The sequence below is a fragment of the Drosophila yakuba genome, chromosome 3R (assembly GCF_016746365.2).
Source record: "Drosophila yakuba strain Tai18E2 chromosome 3R, Prin_Dyak_Tai18E2_2.1, whole genome shotgun sequence".
Taxonomy (NCBI): Eukaryota; Metazoa; Arthropoda; class Insecta; order Diptera; family Drosophilidae; genus Drosophila; species Drosophila yakuba.
This window is the reverse complement of record NC_052530.2, coordinates 24,321,843-24,342,076: the sequence shown is the minus strand read 5'-3', so window position 1 is coordinate 24,342,076 and position 20,234 is coordinate 24,321,843. Positions and strand designations below refer to the sequence as shown.

At 43.6% G+C, this 20,234-nt stretch overlaps 1 protein-coding gene across 4 annotated transcripts in view; it reads left to right on the top strand.

Moving 5' to 3' along the window:
* The first annotated feature begins 5,010 nt into the window (after nt 1-5,010).
* Nucleotides 5,011-20,234, top strand: part of LOC6538188 (nucleolysin TIA-1) — an 86,656-nt gene continuing 71,432 nt past the window's right edge. The window contains exons 1-2 of one of the 4 annotated variants that reach the window (XM_039375357.1): nt 5,011-5,158; nt 5,860-6,490. In XM_039375357.1, coding sequence (XP_039231291.1) covers nt 6,187-6,490 — 304 coding nt within the window. In that variant the 5' untranslated portion in view covers nt 5,011-5,158; nt 5,860-6,186. Of the gene's footprint in view, nt 5,159-5,670; nt 6,491-20,234 lie in introns of all 4 variants that reach the window. The other 3 variants (XM_039375358.1, XM_039375359.1, XM_039375360.1) reach the window with 3 other exon arrangements.

The window sequence follows — 20,234 nt, the reverse complement described above, 5'->3', positions numbered from 1 at the left end:
GTGCTTTTTGTTACAATTTACGCTTTATGGGTGACATTTTACAATTTACTTTGTCGCAGAAGCACTTTGCGACCGTGAGTGTGTGCGACTCAAAGCGAAATGGCCAATATAAATTACCCAGTTATGTGCAGCCAGCCAGTGTAACTCTCTCTCACCGAAGTAACAAAATATTACTTAAACACTAAATTGTGCCAGCTCAGAACGGAAGAGCAGCCAGTGAAGGACAGCGACAGAGACAAATCGATGGGACGCGCTTCCGGTTGGAAATGCCATCGGTGGCTGTGGCCCAGGGTGGTGGTAATAGTCCGGTGACAATTACTGCGAAAGCCGTTGAAACCGAAAATTGCCACAAGAAGCTGCAATTGAAGCTGCCACAAAAAATATCAAATAACGCACAGATACTTGTAAACTAATGGTCGTAGGTATTATTCTGCAGGCTAGCAAGGTAATTCAACTATTTATTTAAATACCATATATTTAAGGTGTAAAGTGTCAAGTTAAAATGTCAATTATATATATTTAAAACTGGTTAAAATGCACTGTACGTGCTTCCGACACTTTGACACGCACAGTGACAGCTCAGCAGTGGTCAAATCTCTTGCAATTTTTGTTTCCTTAAAACTCATTGTGGTTTTATTATGAACAAAATACACTTGCATTTGTCAAGCACTTGGGACAGCTCAATACCCATTATATACACTTTGCCACACAGCTCGTATTCAAATCAGTGCCCAGAACGTGACTTATAGATACCATTTCACTTTAATGGCCCCACTAACTCAGCTCAAAATAAAAATTATATATGTATAATCGCACGAAGGGTGCGTAACTCTTTTGCCAGCGGAACTGACTGTAAATGTTCGCGCCTTCGCCCTTGATTATTGGCAGTCATAATTTGGTCATGCATAATGGGACAGGCTGGATATATGAACACCACGATTTGCTACAGTTTCACATTTGAAATATTCCAGTTATTTCGCGCTACATTAAGCCGGCGAATACGGCTCGTTCTTGGCCAGAGGACTTTATATTTGAATGCGATAATTCATGCGGGCATTTTCCTCAACCGATTCAGTTTCAGACCGAGATTCAAAACCAGTTTCATACCCAGACCAAGGCCCCAGACCCACTGGAGATTTATCTGGCAGACCGCAGACTGACGAGCTGGCACTCGCTCCATTTTAAAATTCCAAAATTTTTTTTGCCTCACCAAAAGTTGTGTGTGTGTGTGTGTGTGTTGATTTAGTGCTTGCTTATTCTTTATTTCTCTTTATGGCAGTGTGTGGGATTTTATTTGTGTTTGACTTGCTTTCTGTGAACACTTTAGCACCCGTTCGTGTTTGCCTAACAGGCGTGTTTGTGTTTTCGTGGCTAGTGCACATTTTAATTAAAAAATATTAATAATTAACATGGCAGGCGGTCCAACTAGGCGCTCCAACTGCGGGGCTCAACTGAAGGGCGGGCCGAGTTGTGGATTTGCTGGAGTTGCTTTGGTCACATAATTTCATATCTGCGTAAAGTACATTAAAGGGGCATAAAAATTCATTACGCAGCGCCAGCCAGCGCCGCCAGTTGCCAAACAAATTATCGTTAGCCAAGTTAAACGGCACAACGGCGATGGCCTTCAAGCCATGTCCACATCAGTCGGTCGGGAAAATGGGAGCCTTCAAAAATACTAAACTGTGACACACGGCAGCGCCCCAAAAAACGCTTGTACTTTTTGCCAGCTAAAACTCCCCCGTCGGGTACTTATTTTCATTATCTGACACACCTATTTAAAAATTTAAATCTCCAAGTGTGACCCCCATTAGGTGGCACCTAAGACCGGAATAGGGCCCGCATAAATAATTCACTTATTTTGGGTTCATCGTCGTCTTGAGCATGCGAACGTGTATTTATTTAGTGGCAGTTTAAGGGTGCCGGCACCCCAAATTGCAAATTCCTTGCTGAGCCATCAGTGTGGCAAGTCTTTCGGCAAAAGGTGCTTAGTTGTTTTGGGGCCCCAAAAGCATCACCAGCGAATTCTCCATCAACCTTGGCCCATCATCCCACTCCTCAGTTTGCTAGCTCGTGTTGGCTGTCCCTTTCCCTTTTCCTTTTCTGTCTATCCCATTGTCCTTCAAGGATCTGCCGGCGGGCTATTTGGCTTCAGCCGAGGCAATTGGTTGTGTCAAGAAGTAGCATGTTTGTTGTGGCTTAGTTTGATTTGGCTCGAACCCTATTAATTTGCACTTATGGTAAAACTTTGGTTTTAAAGACTTAAGAGCTTTTGTCCGTGAATGAAAATCCTCTCAGAAACTATATTTTGAGCGAGGCCTAATTGCTTAAAGGACGATACATAATTTTACTCATCTTGTAATTTGCAATAAGTATTTAATTTTATTAAATAAATCGATACACTTGAAAAGTACAATAAAGTAAATATGGATCAAGTTCTCGCTGTGCACTCAAGTTGTAGTTATTCGTCTGCACATTTTCCCACATGCATGCCCGAAATGCATCTGCCCTTTTCATAATTGTCAAGAAAATCCCTGTGAAGTTTTCCCCTTCAGCTTCGCGCCATTATCCTTGGCAGCTGTCATCCGCCATGAAATATCACGCATACGCCGTGTTGTGTCCACACTGCCTTCGCGCCGGGACTCTCGACTAAATACCCTAATTGGCTTTAACAATGCCTTAATTTTGTGCTTGTAAGGAAGGGAGGGGTGCAAAGGCCCCTCCTCTAGTGAAACAACAACAATAGTACCCGATGCGCTATTGTTATGTCGCCACACACACACAGGCACACACACAATGACAAACAAGCAAACATACAATTGTATGGGTGTACTTGTGCATGGTCACAGGTCACATTTACACTCACACACCCCTGCACTTCATTATAAGCAAATATTTTTAGCCTCATTTCAGCTAAAGACGCTTAAGCACGTTATAACTTTCCGCACGATGATATTGTTGTTGTTTTCTCGCTGTTTTTGCTGCAAAGGCTCACTCATTCACACAATCGCACACACGCACACTCGTACACTCACTAACCAACACACACTCATGCAAACTGGCGCTGATTTACCTAACAAGCGCAACTCGAAGAACAAAAGGCCAAAAGGCGGGGGGATTCCAGTTGTTGTTTTCATTTAAAGGGATTTAAAAATTCAAAGGGCAATTGTCACACACACACACACAAGTGCATAGAATCGGTGAGAGCGGCAGAAGGACATGCAGAAAGAGTGGGCCAAAAAGAAAGAAACTCGTCTTTTGCATCGCTCTAACGGCCTCTTCTTATTGTTTACTTCACTTTTGTTATAACGTGAAGTTGCTGCTGTTTTTTGTTGCATTTAAGCACATGCAATATGCACTTGAAGAAATTGTAAGGCGATATATTATCATGTTTGGTAGTTAAAAAGTTTTCTATAATCAAACCAAACCGATTTTTTCTTTGACTTGAATATTTTAAACTACTACTATTTATCCGCTGAAATGATTAATTAAAAACCAAGTTATATTCTTTTTCCAAGTACATACAAGTGAGTTAGGGAGCAGGGACAGCGCATTCAGGACCCTCCCGTTGTCCGCCACATGAGCTATTCCATGGACACTCGACGTCTGAGCCTTGCGACGTTGATTCTATGCTAAATACCAGCAGAACAATGATAATGTCGCATGGTAAATTACATGTAATTATGTATTTTCCCCACATTTCCCCATTTCGCTGATGGCTTCTCCCCCAGCCCAGACACTTTTTCGAGCACTGCTCTTTGCAACATTACCTCTGTGAGTACCGTCGTCCTTTCGGTCGCTGTCTCTGTCACTGCCGTCGACACCAGCAAGTATGTTAATAACAAAAAAAAAAAAAGTGGAGTAATAACGAGGTGGAAAGAGTGCAATAATAGGGAGATGCACCTTAAATTGCATCCTTTTTGCTGTCCTGCTTGGATTTCGTTCCAGGACTACAATTAACGCAAAGCAACGGCAGCAGGTGAAGCTGAACTTCGCATGCGATTCATGGTTTACAGTTCATACAATACTACATTTCATATAAAGGATACTGAATGAAGAACTTCACTGTTTAAAGGAAGTTGCTTTCATCTGACCCTCTTCACAATATTTGGCATTTGGCTCTGACTGACACTTATCACAATCACTCAAAAGCTGTAGATCTTTATGACTAGTTAGCTAGTGTTCTACTAGTTTTATATGATAATATATTGGAGCAATTTGGACAAAAGGATGGATAATGCTGTGAAAAGATTGAAAAACATTGGCATCTGCTGGATGTTATTAACATTTGCCTTAGCCATCAAGCGTATAACAGTTTTCAGTGCCGTGCCATAAAAATACTGGTATTTTCGATGAAAGGCGGCAAAAGGACATTTCTAAGGTTCCTTTTTTAGAGCAATAAGTGACATTTAAAGTCTATAAAAATGCTCTGATTAAATTGAAAACTGCAGTTTTAAATGTAGATATTTATATTCTATTTAGATTATATAGAAATATTTGTTACATATTATGATTTAAATTATAAATCACAAAAAAGCCTTCCCAGTCAATTTCAAATGTGGCTGGCGCTTTCGAAAAGCCAGAGCTCTCGGCTGCTCGGATTCTGCGCTCTGTGGCGACGGGAGCCGAAAGGACCTGAAAGGACGAGGCTTGCGACTTGTGAATGGCGCCCGGAGCAAGGAAACGAGCCAGTTGGTATGGCGAGAGGGACGGAGAGAGGGCCAGGAGAGCAAGGATTCAGCAAGGAGCAGGCGGCGCGAGTGAGAGCGAGCCATTCGTGAATATTTCATGAACGATGGCAGCGATGGCAGCCAGCTTCGTGCCGCCGTTTAACCGAGCTCCACGCCGCCGAAGAGAAATGTAGGGAAACGCATCCCGTCGTCGTCATCGGCGGCAGAGGCAGCTGAAGCAGCAGCGGCATCGGCAGCGGCGACAGCGATTTTCCTAGCAGCAGCGGCAGCGGGAAAATCGGCAGCAGGAAAATCGGCAGCCTTTCTGCCGTCGTTGCAGTGGCAGCAGCGCCTCCGAATTTTGGCCAATGCGTGTGCTCCTGGCGTTCAGTAAGAAAAGCGTCGCCCAGCGGTCTAGTACGAACGTATACCGAACGCTTTGTATATCCTGTAAATTATATCCTGTGTGTGCGATTGATCACGTCTGCCTGGTTCGTGCGTAGTTCGAAACATAGACTTCACAACTCGCCTTGCCTAGTAGTGGCAAATTATTCTGGGCCTGGGACTTGAACTTTTTAATTTTGCCAAAAGATCACCTAAACCTAAATACGATATTTATCACGCACTTGGGAGTCACTGACTTCGAAAGTCGCCAGCAAATTCGCGCGCGACAAAAACTCAGAAGCTGCCGGCAAAATAATAATTGCCATTGCAGCCAGCTGCTTGAAACTTTCCCTGCGACTTTGAGCCGTCTGAGCAGGGCTTCACTTTTCCGTTTGGCATTTTCCCCTGTTGTTTTCTCCACATATTTTCATTATTTTTTTCCATATCTTTGTTGTATTTTTTTTGGCCTGACATTTTACATACCAGACATTGATATTAAAACAGAAGACGTCTGGCAGGCAGAGAACTCGGTAGTACTACTCGCATGACAGGAATATTTATAATTTCCGCTGCCAGCAGACACAACAGAAAAGAAAGAATAATTTGCGATTACTGGCAGGCAGAAGGCGAAGGAAATCCCTGAAACGATATTACAAGCCAAGTGCGCTTGAGTTCGTGTATTTCCGGTTGAACAAACACATAAGCGAAACATAAAAGAAAGGCGAAAAAAAATATATATACTTACACATTTTCCACATGCCCCCCCCCCCATACTTATGTCAATATATATATCTATATATATATGTAGCATATGTATGTGTAGTACATAAATAGAGTAACCAGCCAGCACGAAAAGTGAAAATACATAGAGGCAAAGCGAGGCGAGAGCATATTTCATAAGTTTGCACTCCGCACACATAGAAAGCAGCGGCGAGAGCCAGAGAAAGCTGGCGACAAAGGCTAACGCACGACCTTTGGCACCGAGTTCACATCCTGCGGAGGGGTCAGCAGCGAATCAATAAAGACAAAGACAAAGCCAGAGCAACTGCATCCCCAAATACACCAAAAACACCAAAAACACCAACACACTTCGCGTCCACATCGAGTCCAAGCGACCAAAATTCACTCGCAAATTATGCTGACCATGTCGACCCTGATGATGCCAGCACCGACCATAGCCATGGGTGCCCCGCAGATCACAATGGGTCCGCACAAGCCGCCGGAAACGAAGCTGCTGGCCATCCATCCCGCTGCAGCGGCCGCAGCAGCCGCCCAGCAGCAGCAGCAGCAACAGCAGCAGCAGCAGTCGGCGGTGACAGCTGCTCATTTGCAGCACAATGGCCAGCAGCAGCACTCGCAGCAGCAACAGCAGCAGCAAATGTCGCAACAGCAACAGCAACAGCAGCAGCAGCAGCTCGTGGGCAGCAACTCCAAGCCAGGTGAGTGCAAAAGCGAGTTTCCCGGGGTGAATGTCCTTGCCTTGTTTCGGTTTCGGTTCTGGTTCTGGTCCTGGTTCTGGTCCTGTTCTTGTTCTTGGTTTCGATTTCGATTTCGGTTTCGGCGCCATTTCCACCGGCAAAAAGGTGTTGCATAAATTGCGAAATGTCGCTGCATTTTGCCCCTGAGACGTGTTTCGAATGCGGCAGACAACGAGCTCCGTTTCGTTCTGAGGAGTGCTTTTCACATCAACAACTGTAATAAATTTTCAATGGAAAACGTTTTTATTCATCGAACAAACTGCTGAATATAGATGCAATATTAATTCTTAATTGAATGTCCCCTAAAAAAGTGGGCAGAAACAAAATAATCAAACTAAGGAATGTAGTCTTATCTAGAAAAGTCTATAAACATGAACAAATTTTTTTGCCTTATTTATTTAAATTCCTTAAATAAAAACTCTGTTAAATAGCAACCGTTTAATACCATGTAAAGACCAATAAATCAAGTATTAGTTTCATTTAAAAAAAAAACCATCAGCATAGTCATTTGCAATTCTAAACATATTCAGATTGGCTTTCAGTTGGGATTTAATTGAAAGAGTTTTATTTTGCGATATAATTGCATTTCATTTTCAGTCAAGGATTTGTGCGGGCTTAAAAAGTTAGCAAATCATTCAAACACGTCCATGGCAAAAAAATAATTTATCCTATTAGTTGTATCGCAATAAAATGCTGTTTGTGCTAAAATGTGTTCTATTTGTCAAATTTGTGCATTTATCTAAAAATGCAATAAATTAGAGTATACAAACTAAAAATAATAATAAAATCCGAGACTTTAAAATCAACAAGAGTTCAAGTGCAGCAAAAACCTCAAGCAAAATCCTCAGTTAACAAGAACCTCTTGAGAAATAACAACAGCTTACGTATTCAGAGAAATGTCTGAGCAATTACAATTCAAGCCAAAAAACACTTCAGGCGATCGATATCTGGGCACGATAACGTATTTCATATTTATAGAAATTTCGTATGCGTCAGATGGCCAAAATCATACTGGCAACACATTCAATTAAACGTGGCCCAGACAGTCAAGTCAGAAAGTCAAGGAGGTAGATTTCAAAAATACCAATTGAGCACACGTATCACTTTCGGCCACAGTTTTAAATGAGTAAAATTCCAAGGGGCCAAATTCGCACACGTAATCCGAAAAATAACAAAACTCGAACACGCATTTCAGAGATGAATTATTGTGGACACCAACCCTCTGGGCTGAAAAATGTCAAGCGTAGGCATTACAAGAATAAATATCAGTTACAATTTTCATATTTTTAACCACAAATGAAAAATTTGATACAGCTCGGGCGGGCAGGCAAGGGAAATTGCATGCCCGTAGAGATTTACAACTTAAAAACAACTTAAGCCGAAACTTGGAAACAAAGGCAGCGGCGATAGAGACAGCAACTGGGACTATTCTCCAATTTGTTGGCTCTACCATTCCCATTCCCATTCCCATTGCCATCTGCAGCCCCTAAGTCCCTCAAACCAACGACGGTTGCTAATGGCAAAAACTATACACAAATAGACACTGGCAGGCATAAAACCGGAAACAACGGCACAGGAAGCTGCATGAAAATGAAACGAGGAAAAGCGGCCAGGCGGCCAGGCGGCCTTTGCCAGGCATCCTGACTTTGGGCTGTAATGAAAAATGGAAAATGTCTACTGCGACGACTAGGACGACTAAAAATAGTGAAAAGTTGAGTGTGCGTCGGTGTGGCATCTCGTTGAGTCGAAAGCCGGCAGAAAGGCAGCTAGGCAGCTAGGCAGCAAGAGCAACTTGAAAATGAATTTAATTATGGCAAAAAAGTGAAAATTTCCACACTTGAGTCTGCGAAGTTTGCCTTTCCCTTTGGCCGCCGGAGCGTTGATGAGCGGCTGCAAAGTGTGAGAAAATTACTAGACAAGACAAAACAACACCAACTGGCGGGCATGGGCACATAAATAGAAGCCGGGGCGAAAGTGAAGAGTCCGCCGGTTCCGGGCATTGTGTAAGTTGGCTTAATGCGGCCAGGCTTACTAGAAGTCCGGAAAATCGTGGGGGGGAAAACACCCTGGGAAATGAGTGCGAAAGTGGAGCAAATTCGCTAGTTCTTAACCGGCACAAAAAAGAAAAATATAGATGGAGAGTCATTTCCAGGACAATTGACTTTGCGATGATCCACACTTATCCACTAATTAGCGGGCATATGAAAAGAGTCGATGGCAGCACAGCGACAAAGCCAAGTGTTCACTAATTGAAATCTAGATCATTTTCCCTTGCAAATAGACATTTTTCAATAGGTAGAAATAATTACTGTGAATGAAAGTGTTTTCAATAAGCGTAGCTATTTAAACCTGCTTCGTTTCTGTTTGTTTTCTTCAGATATTTTTAGTATTCTCAGTTGTATTACTAGTTCAAAGTGTAAAACCCTAATTTTTAAATTGCAATGCAGTTGGGTTTCTGTATGGGTTCTCCTGTAGTTATTCAATCAAAATAAACCAATTGGGAGAAGGCAAGAGGGACAATTGACTTTGTGATGAGCCACACTTAGTTACTAATTAGCAGAGGACTAGAAAAAGTCGACAACCGCAACCGACAAAGCAAACATTGATTACCAGGCCAAATGATTGCAAATTGAAAATTAAGCACGCCGCTGAATTTCCAATTCAAATGCGAGAGAGTCGGCCAAACTGCCGGCAAACCGAAAGGAGCAGAGCGTAACAGGCACATGCATATAAATTTATATATGCACTAAGGACACACAGTGTGCACACCCACACAGCTGCACTGCCACACGGTGCATGAACTTTCGAGCAGCACTTACACACACACACACACACACACAAGGGGTGGGTTACACCTACATGCCGCTGTTGCAAAAACAAACAGCGACTGCGAGTTTCCCAAGTGTCGCAACTGCAACAGCAGCAGCAGCAGCAGCCAAGCCAACAAGTGCCACAGTAGTTGGCTGTGGGCGGAGTCCCATCCGCAGCATCACAACGGCAGCCACCTCCTAATGGAGGTTCAACTACAGTGGCAGCTACCCGTAATGGATGGTCCATATGCTGAACAACTCACCTTAAATTCAGCTGCAATTCAGTTCATAGAAGTTTCTAGTTTGGTGTTTTATTTCAATTTAATGCCTTAATGAAAGGATGTTGGTTCTAAAAGTAGCTTATGCTATAAATAATATAAAACAATTATTTTACTTGCCACTGCTTAGTCTCAGTTGCCAGCAAGGACACTGAAATTATATCCTTGGCCAGATTTAATTGGTAATGTGATTTGCCAACATCATTTCCACTGTATTCCGGTGTATTATCTCCATCTGTGATCCGCCTGCACTTGGCTGTTTTTCCTTGCCCCCAAATGATGCAACAACAACGGCGAGCGCGCTTTACTTTCGCTCAGGCAACGGCGACAGCAAAACTTTTAAATTGGTTGGCAACACTTGCAGTCAACATACACATACACACTCACACACACCCGCATACGGACAAACACACATACTAAATGTTTGTTTTGGAAATGAATTTGGCAATTTTTGTACAGCAGCAAGGTTCGGGCAAGGTGGCAAAGTGAGGCGAGAGACAGCAGGCAACACCTCAAAGTAATTTGCCAGCAAATCATTGAAAGGAGTCAGTTGCGAAGGCGGAAAAACCGAAGAGGATAGCAGCAGCCGAAAAGTATGCAACGCCAAATGAAACACACACAGAAACGTAAGGATAAGCACGTAATGTGTGTGTGTGTGTGTGTTTGTGTTTGTGTGGACGGGAGAGAGTTTGTGTGGGTAAAAAACCACCAAAGTGAAATGCATTTATCGACCGCAAAGCGTTCGAAATGAAATCTGTTTAAAGGATTTTAATACCCCAGCAGAAACGTGGAGTCTGCATCAGAATCTTTGACTGCGCTGGTAAATGTGTGTGTGTGAGTGTCAGTGTGTGGGTGTGTGCAAGGAGATGGTTGTGCGGGTGTGTGGGTGTGTGGGTGCATGGGTGGCGAACACAAAAAGTCAATGAATTCGTTTGGCGAATTGAAAAATTAATTCAGTTGCCGTCGCTGGCATTGATAAGGAAAGTACAGGGAACTGGAGAAACTTTTACACGCCGCTTTCCTTTTATGTGTGTCTTTATCTTCGCTTCGTCTGTGTGTGTGTGTGTGTGTGTGTACTTACACACACATTGACAAGCTTTTTACTTACTAATGATTTCTCATTTCGCTTACGGTATTTCTCTCTCTTACCCGTGCTTTTTGTCTTACTTTGCGTTTTACAGCACACACACACCCACACCCACGCTACACACCAATACAGACTGAAACCGAATTACTCACTGACGTTGTTGTGGATTTTCCCTGCGAGTTTTCCCATCTCGAAAAGCGAAGGAAATTAAGCAAAAAGCGCAAAGATTTATTTCGCTTTGATCAAAATTAAATGAATTGATTTTAATACGCCCCGTGGGCAAGATATTTCCTACGCTTTCGCAAATGAAAACGCATAAAAAAGGTGTTGGTTGGCCTTGTGGGCGTGGCCGTTTGTGGGCGCTGCTCGTTGTGAGCTTTATTTTATGCCAGCGGCCATTACAATTGAGTAGCTTTGGCCATAGCTGCTATGTGCTCGTGTCTGTGTGAGCCATTTGAATTGCCATCCGCCCTGGTGTTGGTGTGGAGTGCCCGTGCTTAAAGACTCTCAATAAATTCCACTTGAATTGGGTACAAAGTGGAGGATGCGATAAAATGTTTAAGGAAAGCGTGTCGGAATATTTGTGTTGTATTGGAAAATTCAGTGTTGTTGGCTGCTAAGAAAATTCAGGTTTTGTATCATTATTGCAATTTCTACTGTTTGTACAAAACACAAAACCAAATTGCTGTCTTCAGCTTCTATTTGCGTTTTAAATATATGTTAATAATAATAGACTATTCAAATGTCTGTACATTAAAACAGAAATGCGTATCTTTGTCCTAATAATAGCACACTTATCATTCGATTGAAACATAAAAATCGCTGCTTGATTTGATGTCTGCCCGCTGTCCTGTTCATTCCGTTTGATTACATTTCATTTGATTGGTAACATTTTTGACTGTCCATTTTTTACACTGCAATTTCTTTTGTGCCTCGTTTTGTTTCCTGTTGGTGGCGGCAAATGAAAAGTTTACATTTCTTTGCTCAATTCGACATTTGACATTTGGCAGCGGCAGCGACAGTGGCAGTGGCATAGAAAATGAGGTTCAGTTTTTTTCACAGTCTCCGATTTTCAGTGTTTTCATTTCGTTGCCTTTATTTTCTTGCTTTCGGTTTTCAAAATTCAGACAATTGACAGCGGCGTCATTGTTTTTCTTGTTGCTCGTATTGTTTGTCATCGCATTTGTCGCTTTTTGTCTGTCGATTTTTTTCGCCTTCTTCTTGTTTTGTTGGCGCCGTGTAATAAAAGTGTCTGCGGACCATTCGCTTGTTGCACGGTGTAACAAATTGCTCATGCCCACATCGCATCCGAGCAAAGTGGATTTCAATGGTGGCAAAGGTGTGGGTCCAGCCACTGGTCAACACTTTGGCGCAATTTAAATTTCATGCATTTTTCATTAACGCCGAAAAGGAGGCGACCACTCGACTGAGGTCCTCCATTACCCGGCGCCAAGGACGTGAACTGTTTCAAGAACGAGTGCCACAGCAGCGGACAAGGTGGTAGCGATTTTAAAAATATTTTAACAAATTTAAATTATATTCAAAAGGGGTTAAAAAACGTTGATACAACTTTCTAGTTTCCCATCTACCAAGATGTTTATAAACCATTTTCATATTCAGAAACATTTTTAAAGACCTTAAGCTCGCAACTAAACAAAGTGTACCGCCCAAGGGAAATAAAAGGAAAACGCTTTTCAAATGACTTTGCAATGAATTGGCCAACTGATCTGATGACCGCAAGTGTGGATTAAGAGACTGAGACTGAGAATCGGAGGGCCGAACGGGAAGTTGGCTCATCTTAAATGCCCATCTATTTTACTGCTGCAGCCCCATATACCAAATAAACACACAGAAGCACTTCGAGCCCGAGAACCAAGGCCCATTTACATTTTCGTACTTTTGCAATGTCCAGCGTCCAAAGGTTCACATCCTTCGAAGCACATCCTTCGAAGCCAGTAGCAGTGCCATCCTGTAGTTCGGTTCGTATCGATTTTGAGTGTCGCCTGCCATTCAAATGGTTTTTATTTCGCATTTATGTGCCCGGCCCAGACTTTGTCCTCACACTTTTCAGTTCTTCTGAGTTTGGCACGATTTTAATGTATTGGCCACAAACTGGATCCAAATATACACCGAGCATAAATGTGCGGTCCACCATTAATTGACTATTTTTGCATTTATGATACAAACTGTAGTAACCAACGGTTGGATTTTTGGCAATATTGCTGTCGTTTCAAAAAGAGATTAAATAACCGTTATGCATTTTTGGTTTTCTTACTGTGTAAAGCAAACGTGTGAGTCCTTTTCCTTAACCCTTTACCGCCATGTCCGCATTGTTTTGCTCGTTTGGCATTCCGGCTTCTCGGCTCCACGGCTCCTCGGCTTTCGGTGCCTTTGTTTTTTATGCCCGGTCCAAACTTTTGCATAAAGTCATTTGGGGCGTTGATGGAATTTTTGAACGGACCTCCCATCGCCGATCGGCAGGCAAAATCGTTTAGTCTTGAGCTAAGTTTTATGAGCTGTGCGTGCGAACTTCTGTTTGACTTTGGTCTCATTTGCGCTGGCAAATACGGCAATTTATGCAAATAATAATTTATAAAATTTCGCATAGTTATCCCGGGGCAAAAGAGGGCTTAGCCGAAAATAAAAACAGTTCGGTCTAAATAAAACAAACTGTAGGTAAATAAAACATGGACTGCGGGCTGGCCAGGGTTTCCGGCTTGGCCAGGCCATAAAAAGTGCTAAGTAAACACATGTGCCCGGCATCCCCGCTCTTTGCACATCCGCACTTCCGCACATCCGCACCCGCAAAGCAAATGCCTGCACATAGTGTAAACACATAAATTTATGCATTTTCAATGGAGAGCTGTTAGCATAAATTTACGGCCCAAAAAAAAAATAGACGACAAAAAATGGGGAAAATCAACGACTGTTGGGAAAATGGTGTGTGGGTGTGTTGGTGTGTTGGTGGGTCAGCCAGCAACAACACACTGTACAAAAGTGCTCAACGCAACAAAACAAGGCAAAACAAAATAAAACTGAGCGAAAATAGCGTTAAAGCAACGCAAAGCAAACAGTCGACAGTTGAGTTGCTGCAGAGCTCGAAACAAACAAAAAAATGCAAACAGAAAACAAACACAGCAAAAAGGCAACTCGCCGGAAAGCGGAAAAGGGCGGCGAGGGTCCAATGGGCACAGGGTGGCCGGTTAAGGGTTAAGGGTGAGGGTAGTGATGGTGCCCAGCTGGGGGGTGTCCTGCAAAAAACTTCAAGCAAATAGAGAGACTGCTTTAAAAACCTTAACACACATTTCCAATGATTGAATCAATAAACGGCGACAAGTGCGTTGGTATTGCTCGCTGTGATTTTGCGTGTGTGGGTGCTCGCACTGAGAGAAAAACTGGTTGGGTTAAGTGGATTCTTCAAGCAAATTCAAGCAAATTGTATAAGCTTAATGGAGTTTTCTTCACTCTGCTGTCATGCCAGTACTTTTGATTTCTTTAGCTGTAAGTGTATATTTTCGCGTGTATTTTTTCGCGTGTATTTTTTCAAGTGTATTTTTTTCGCAAAGTGCATGTGTCTGACTGCCGCTAACTACTGCCAATTGGCGATTGGGAAAAGAGCAACTGCTGCCCTTTTTCGGCAGGATGCGTGTCCCGCTGCTATTTTTGCATACTTGCGTTTGCTGCCAGCTGACACTGCTCGGTACCAGGACCTTTTTTCTTGGCCAACAAGAGTGATTTTAGCCAGCCTTTTTTTGTGTACCCACCTCTTGGGCCGAGGGCTGTGGCCAACTGCGCTACGAATTGCATATGGCAAACGTTAAAAGGTTTGTCTTCTGGCCACAGTTAAAATGGGATTACTGAGTCGATGCAAAGTTGAAGCCTCAAAGCAACTAATCCGTAACAATCCCTATTATTCAGATATGGTGCTGCCATAAACCACGCCAGGAGCACGCTTTGTGCTAGCTGCAAAAAGTTTCTCTAATTATAAATATCTGTTGCCATGACCGTTTCACATTCGTTGCATGGCCAAGAGTTGAATGGTGTAGCCGCAGAAAACAATTTTCAAAACTTTGCAGGATCTGCAGGATCTGCGGTGGCCTTTACTCATGTCTCCTGCTTTTGCAGAAGGCAAACTTTAAACATTTTCATCGCACTTTTCAACGCAAAAGTCATGGCGCACTGGAGTTAGATATGTCAATAAGCACGCACACCGTACATCCCCGGCAACTTATCAATTTTTCCATGCTCAAACCCACTTAAAGGAGATTCCCAATGGGAGGGGAGGGGCGAACCCGTAGACTGTACAAACATTTGACTCCGCCGGAGAGGCAATGGCAAAGTCAAAACGAAGCGGAGATGCAGTCGGAAATGCCATTGAAAATAGTTTAAAGTTGCACCAAAAAGGATATTGAGCTAAGCCAGTTGCAGCTTACAAGGCGGCGAGTGTGTGCGCGTTCCTACACTGCAAACATTTGTGACCTCAAAGTACACAGAGTTTCGTACAAGTCCTTCGCAAGGAGAGCCCTTTTTGGTATCGGACAGTGAAGGGACTTCATATATTATTTACAGCTGGATCGTAAGTGCCACTGATTTTGTTCGAGTGTGCTGTGTGTGTTTGCTCATGAGCTGGTGGTGGTGTCCTCTGTTGGTTTTCTATTTGCCTTCGACTCGCTGCTCGCTGGCTGCTTATGGAAATCCGCATGATGATTGCATATCCTTCGCCAGAGACGCTGCCATATCCCTAATGCCGCCGAAAGTTTGCGTTCATTTGGCTGCTGCATGCCAGCCGGAGTCCCGCCGGTTTCCTCCCACTTCCTGCCATGCATTTTTCGCTATCCCTTTTTCCTTGTTTTTTTTTTCTTTTTTTTCTTTGCCTGTGATGCTTTCAGCTGAGAAAACTTTTACTTGGGTTTTTCCTATTTTCCTTGTCGGCTGCGGTGGCGGTGGCCAAAGTGTTTCTCTTGCATTTGAAGAGCTTTTTCTTAATGTCACTTATGCATAAGTTCCTATGAGTTTGGCCACACACTCACACACACACATAAGGAAGTATATATACGTATACGAGTATGCATATCCATGGCCGGGGTGGAAGCTCACTCATGTTTGCATGTGGATAAAAGTGCAGCGGGTGTGCGTGTGTGTGTGTTTGTGTTTGAGACTAACTTGATGGCACATCCTCCATGGGGATTTACAAGTGCTTAGTTCTATGTCGCAAAAAAACGCTTTAATATTATTATACTTTCTTCTATGTGCTCTGGCAATTTTTGCCATTTTTGCTATTTTTTCATTTGCTTTTAAATTAAATGAAATGGATGGGAAAAGAGGAACGAGTGGCGGGCGTGCAAATTGAATGCCCAGATTCTTAAAGCTTCACGCCGCCACAGCCAACCGCAAAACATCATAAATAAACAGCGACGCACACATGGCCGCCTTGATGTATTACATGTGTTGGCATTATTTACTTAACTCGGCTCTGCTCTATTTTAGCCGCTCCAAAAAGTCAAGTCTACTTTTGTGGGCGCAGCTATTAGTGCAGCAGCGACATCAGCAGAGGCACACAGGCAGCGCAGAAATGGCAACAACAATGCCACACAGCCTGGCTATAAGGATGAAGACATTAAGGCCCAGCATGCGTTACTAACACACACACACAGAGACACACAGATTGCCAGACATGGGCGTGAAGAGAAAGAAATATAATGCCAACATAACATTTAATCCAAGGAATTCCATATCGCCGCCAGTGGGGAAGCCAGGCGAAGGCAAACGGTTGCCACCGTGAAGCAAAGTTGGATTTTGTCGGCTCTCGACAGTAGGATGGTTGGATGTGGTTGAACAAACATAGGTGTAACCCTAGAAGGACCGCTAGAATTATCAGTTTAGGTGCTCTAAATAAGAAAAGAAATGAGTATTTCATTAGCTCAGCTTGCGTTAAAAACTACAATCAAGTAATCCAAACTTCATAAACTAGCTAAATCAAGCTACACTTTTTTAGTATTTCTTTTGAAGGCAGATAACTTTCTTAAGCTATGTTATTAAACCCGAACTTATTTGCACTCCGCATGTCCTTTTGAACTGCCCCGTAACACCTGTGCATTTTGGCAAAAGTCCTATTACAAGATTGCACCCACCATCTGCCTGATGGCTAATGCCTGGACGATCATGGCGTAATCTGAGCAGTAAGTAAATGCGGCCACTAAACTCGGACCCCGTGGCAACTTGTAATGTTTATTTCCACTGTGCTTATCTGGCCAGAGTCAGAGTCGGAGTAAGAGTCGAAGTCAGAGTCCTGGCTTTGGCGCACTTAAATGGCGCACGAGGAAATAGAGGAGCGCAGCAGATATACTTTTAGCAGCTCAACTGGGCTGAGCTTCTGGTCTGGTTTGGTTTGCTCTGGGTTTCACTGGGTTTTGCTGGCTTTCGCTGGCTGGGCTGTGGATGAGCCAGCAGCGGAAGGAAGAAATAATCATAAAAATTATTTAAGCATACACACATACCACCGAGTATACACGTAATGCACATGTGTGCGTCTGGTGATCATAATGTTGCTGGGTGGCGCTGGGGGAATCTCTTCATTTTCGATGCCTTGCAAGGATTTACACTTTAATGGCTGAGGGAAAAAAGGGGGAAAAAAAGGAAGTCGAAGGCGTGGCTGCCTTTTTTAATTTTCGTTCTTTATATTTTCTATTTAGCCGGAGATCTTTGCCTATGTGTGTGTGCGTCGGTGTTAATGGGTCTCGTGTCTGGCCAAATTGATATCCCGCCGTCGTTTTTAATGCCTTATGAATGCCTTATGAATGCGGCTAATGAAAGTGTGCGTGCCCGCAGCCAAAGCGCACTTTTTATTATTATTTTCTAAGTCGTACTTAATGCTCATCGCTTTCCCCTTCCATTTTTCTCGTTACAGGTAAGCCAAGAAACCGTCTCGACCGCGAGTTCATTTGCCAAAAAAAAAAACAAGAAGGGAGCCATGATTGGAAGTCGGTAATTTTGAAGGTCGCAACGGTGAGTTGCAAAAAAACCAGCCGCATACCGACTGGTAAATTTGATTTATTCGGGCACGTGGATGCACCCGGGGGCGCCAAGAAAGTGAAATGAAAGAAGCAAAAAAAAAAAAAGGCCAGCACGGTACAACCAACGACAGCATCGTTAACATTTAATTATGCCATTTTCATTTCCGTAATGAAATGAACTTGTTAGGGCAGCCTTTGTTCTCTTATTCATTGCCCTGGCAAATTATCATTGATTTTGTTGCTTAATCCGCCTGACCGTCGCACTAAGGTGAGCATTAAATCGAATTAATTTCGGGTGCTCGGCGGTGGGCCACCATCCACCCATCCACCCATTCAACCATCCCATTTGTTGGTTTCCAGTTGTCCTGGAGAGTGGCCATTTGACATTTGTCGACAAAACGTTTACATTAAATGTCCTGTGCCGTGTGACCATTGCTCGTTTTGCCTTCTTCGTTTTTGTTTCGTCCTTCTCCCTATTTGTGTTATAGCAAATGTCTTGCTTCTGTCTACGGGTTCTGTCGACATTCCTGAAATTTTGCGCATTGTCCGGACGAAGCGAAAGTGACACGGATGGCAGGGAACCAGGGAGCAGGGAACAGGGAGCTGGACGCTTAGCGCCCAAGTTGAGACATTTGCGTTGACAATTGCTCGGAATTGGAAATAAGATATTTGCGACACTGAACTCTTATGTAAGGCGGGAATTTCGGATTACCAGCTTCGAATTATATTTATTACCAGTTCGGGGGAATGTCATGACCATACATTTGTCACGACCAACGGCAAATGCAATTAAACACGTCTTTCCCTTCAAAAATCACTCAATTTGAAATTTACGTTTTCGGGTTTTTCGAGTTTTTCGGGTCTCGCACACGCTCCATTAAACAACAAACAAAGGCCAAAAAGCTGGAGTGGAATAAGCCGACGAAGAGGTTTTTGTACGCAAATTTTTTAATTTATTGCATAAAATGTTTTCGGGGTTCGGTAGCATGTTGGCAAGCCACAAAAGCCAAAGAAATTGTTTCAATTTGTCATGACAATTTCTTTGAAATGCCGCTGCCTAAAAAAAATGTCCGCCCCCGCAAAACGTCGTCTGCCATCAAAGCCCTGAATTCAATTTGGTTTTTAGAAGGGAAGCCAAGGCTCATTCCACTGGTAATTTCGCAAAGTTCCTCCTAGGTCTACGAGTATGTCGCCTGCTTTATTTGCTCGGCTGTAATTTGCAATTTTCACCTTGCCCCATCGCCCAGCGAGGCAGTGGCAAAGTCGCGGGAAGGAAATCGTTGAGGGCTAGACCATTATCAGAATTGCGAGTGGGTCGTGGGTCGTGGGTTGGCTGGGTTGACAAATCAGTGGCGCTCCATACCAATGACATTAAAGGCAGCTCAGTTGAGCTGAGACGAGGCCGTCGTCGTAATGCTTGGCTGCCGCTGATGATAATGGATGCTGTTCTTGGCTCTGCCATTTGGCAAGCGGCTGCAGTAAATCTGATACATCCCCTTGGCATAAATAAATAGGCACACGGGTGGCTGGCATGGGTTTGTAGGCCGCCCTACAAACTACAAACTACAAACGATCGCAATCTGAAATTGCATCTTGCCAAATCGAATGCCGCCAATGCCGTGGAGCCGGATGACCCAAATTAATGTTGCAAATTGCTGCTCACTGGGAGCAAACTTGTCATTAACTGCTCACTAAGTGTTAAAGGACTTTAATTAAAAACGTTGTATGCAATTTTATCAAGAGAGATATTTAAAGTGATATTTATTCAATCATATAAGCAAACTTCTATGAAATTAAAACAAATGGTTAAGCGCACTTAATCTGCATACGTGCAAAAGGGAAAACAATTTGGCTAATAGATGCATACCAGCATTTGCTATCCATTCGCCTGCATCTTGTGGCTGCCACTCAAATGAAAAGCAACGTGTCCCTGGGCAACGGGTGCCCGGATACCCGGACCAAAACACATCTCACGTGGCAAAACCCAAACTGAACCCGAACAGGACGATAAATCTTCAGCTGGAAGCGTTGGCATCGATGATGCGCCTTTAAGCTGCTTAGTCTCTGTCCGCATCCTGATGCCCCACGCCTTCTGCCCCACATCCCCACATCCCCACAGCACCCGCATCCCACGGCTTGGCTTGCAATTTCCGCTGCGCCGGCGGGACGCATATTAGCTGGCTGCCAGTGGATTCAGGACATCAGGACATCGGGACATCGGGACTCTGGACCCTGGACTGAGGATTCCGGGTGGACAGGCGACGGAAGCGTTACGGCGGAAGCGCAAGAACAAAGTAGCCAGATCCGGACAGCTCTGAGCAGTGGCAGTGCAGCTGGAATTTCTCCGGCTCCTTCTGCATCCTGATGACTGGCAGTCGCGGATGTAACAATATGATTGGATTATTATTATATTATTTATTGAAAGGGTCCGGCTCAAGTGTTGGCTGCTGCACCAGAGATTGGGGCCCCAGATAATGAATGGTGGCATCGGCATCTTTTCCGCTCATTTTTTTTCCA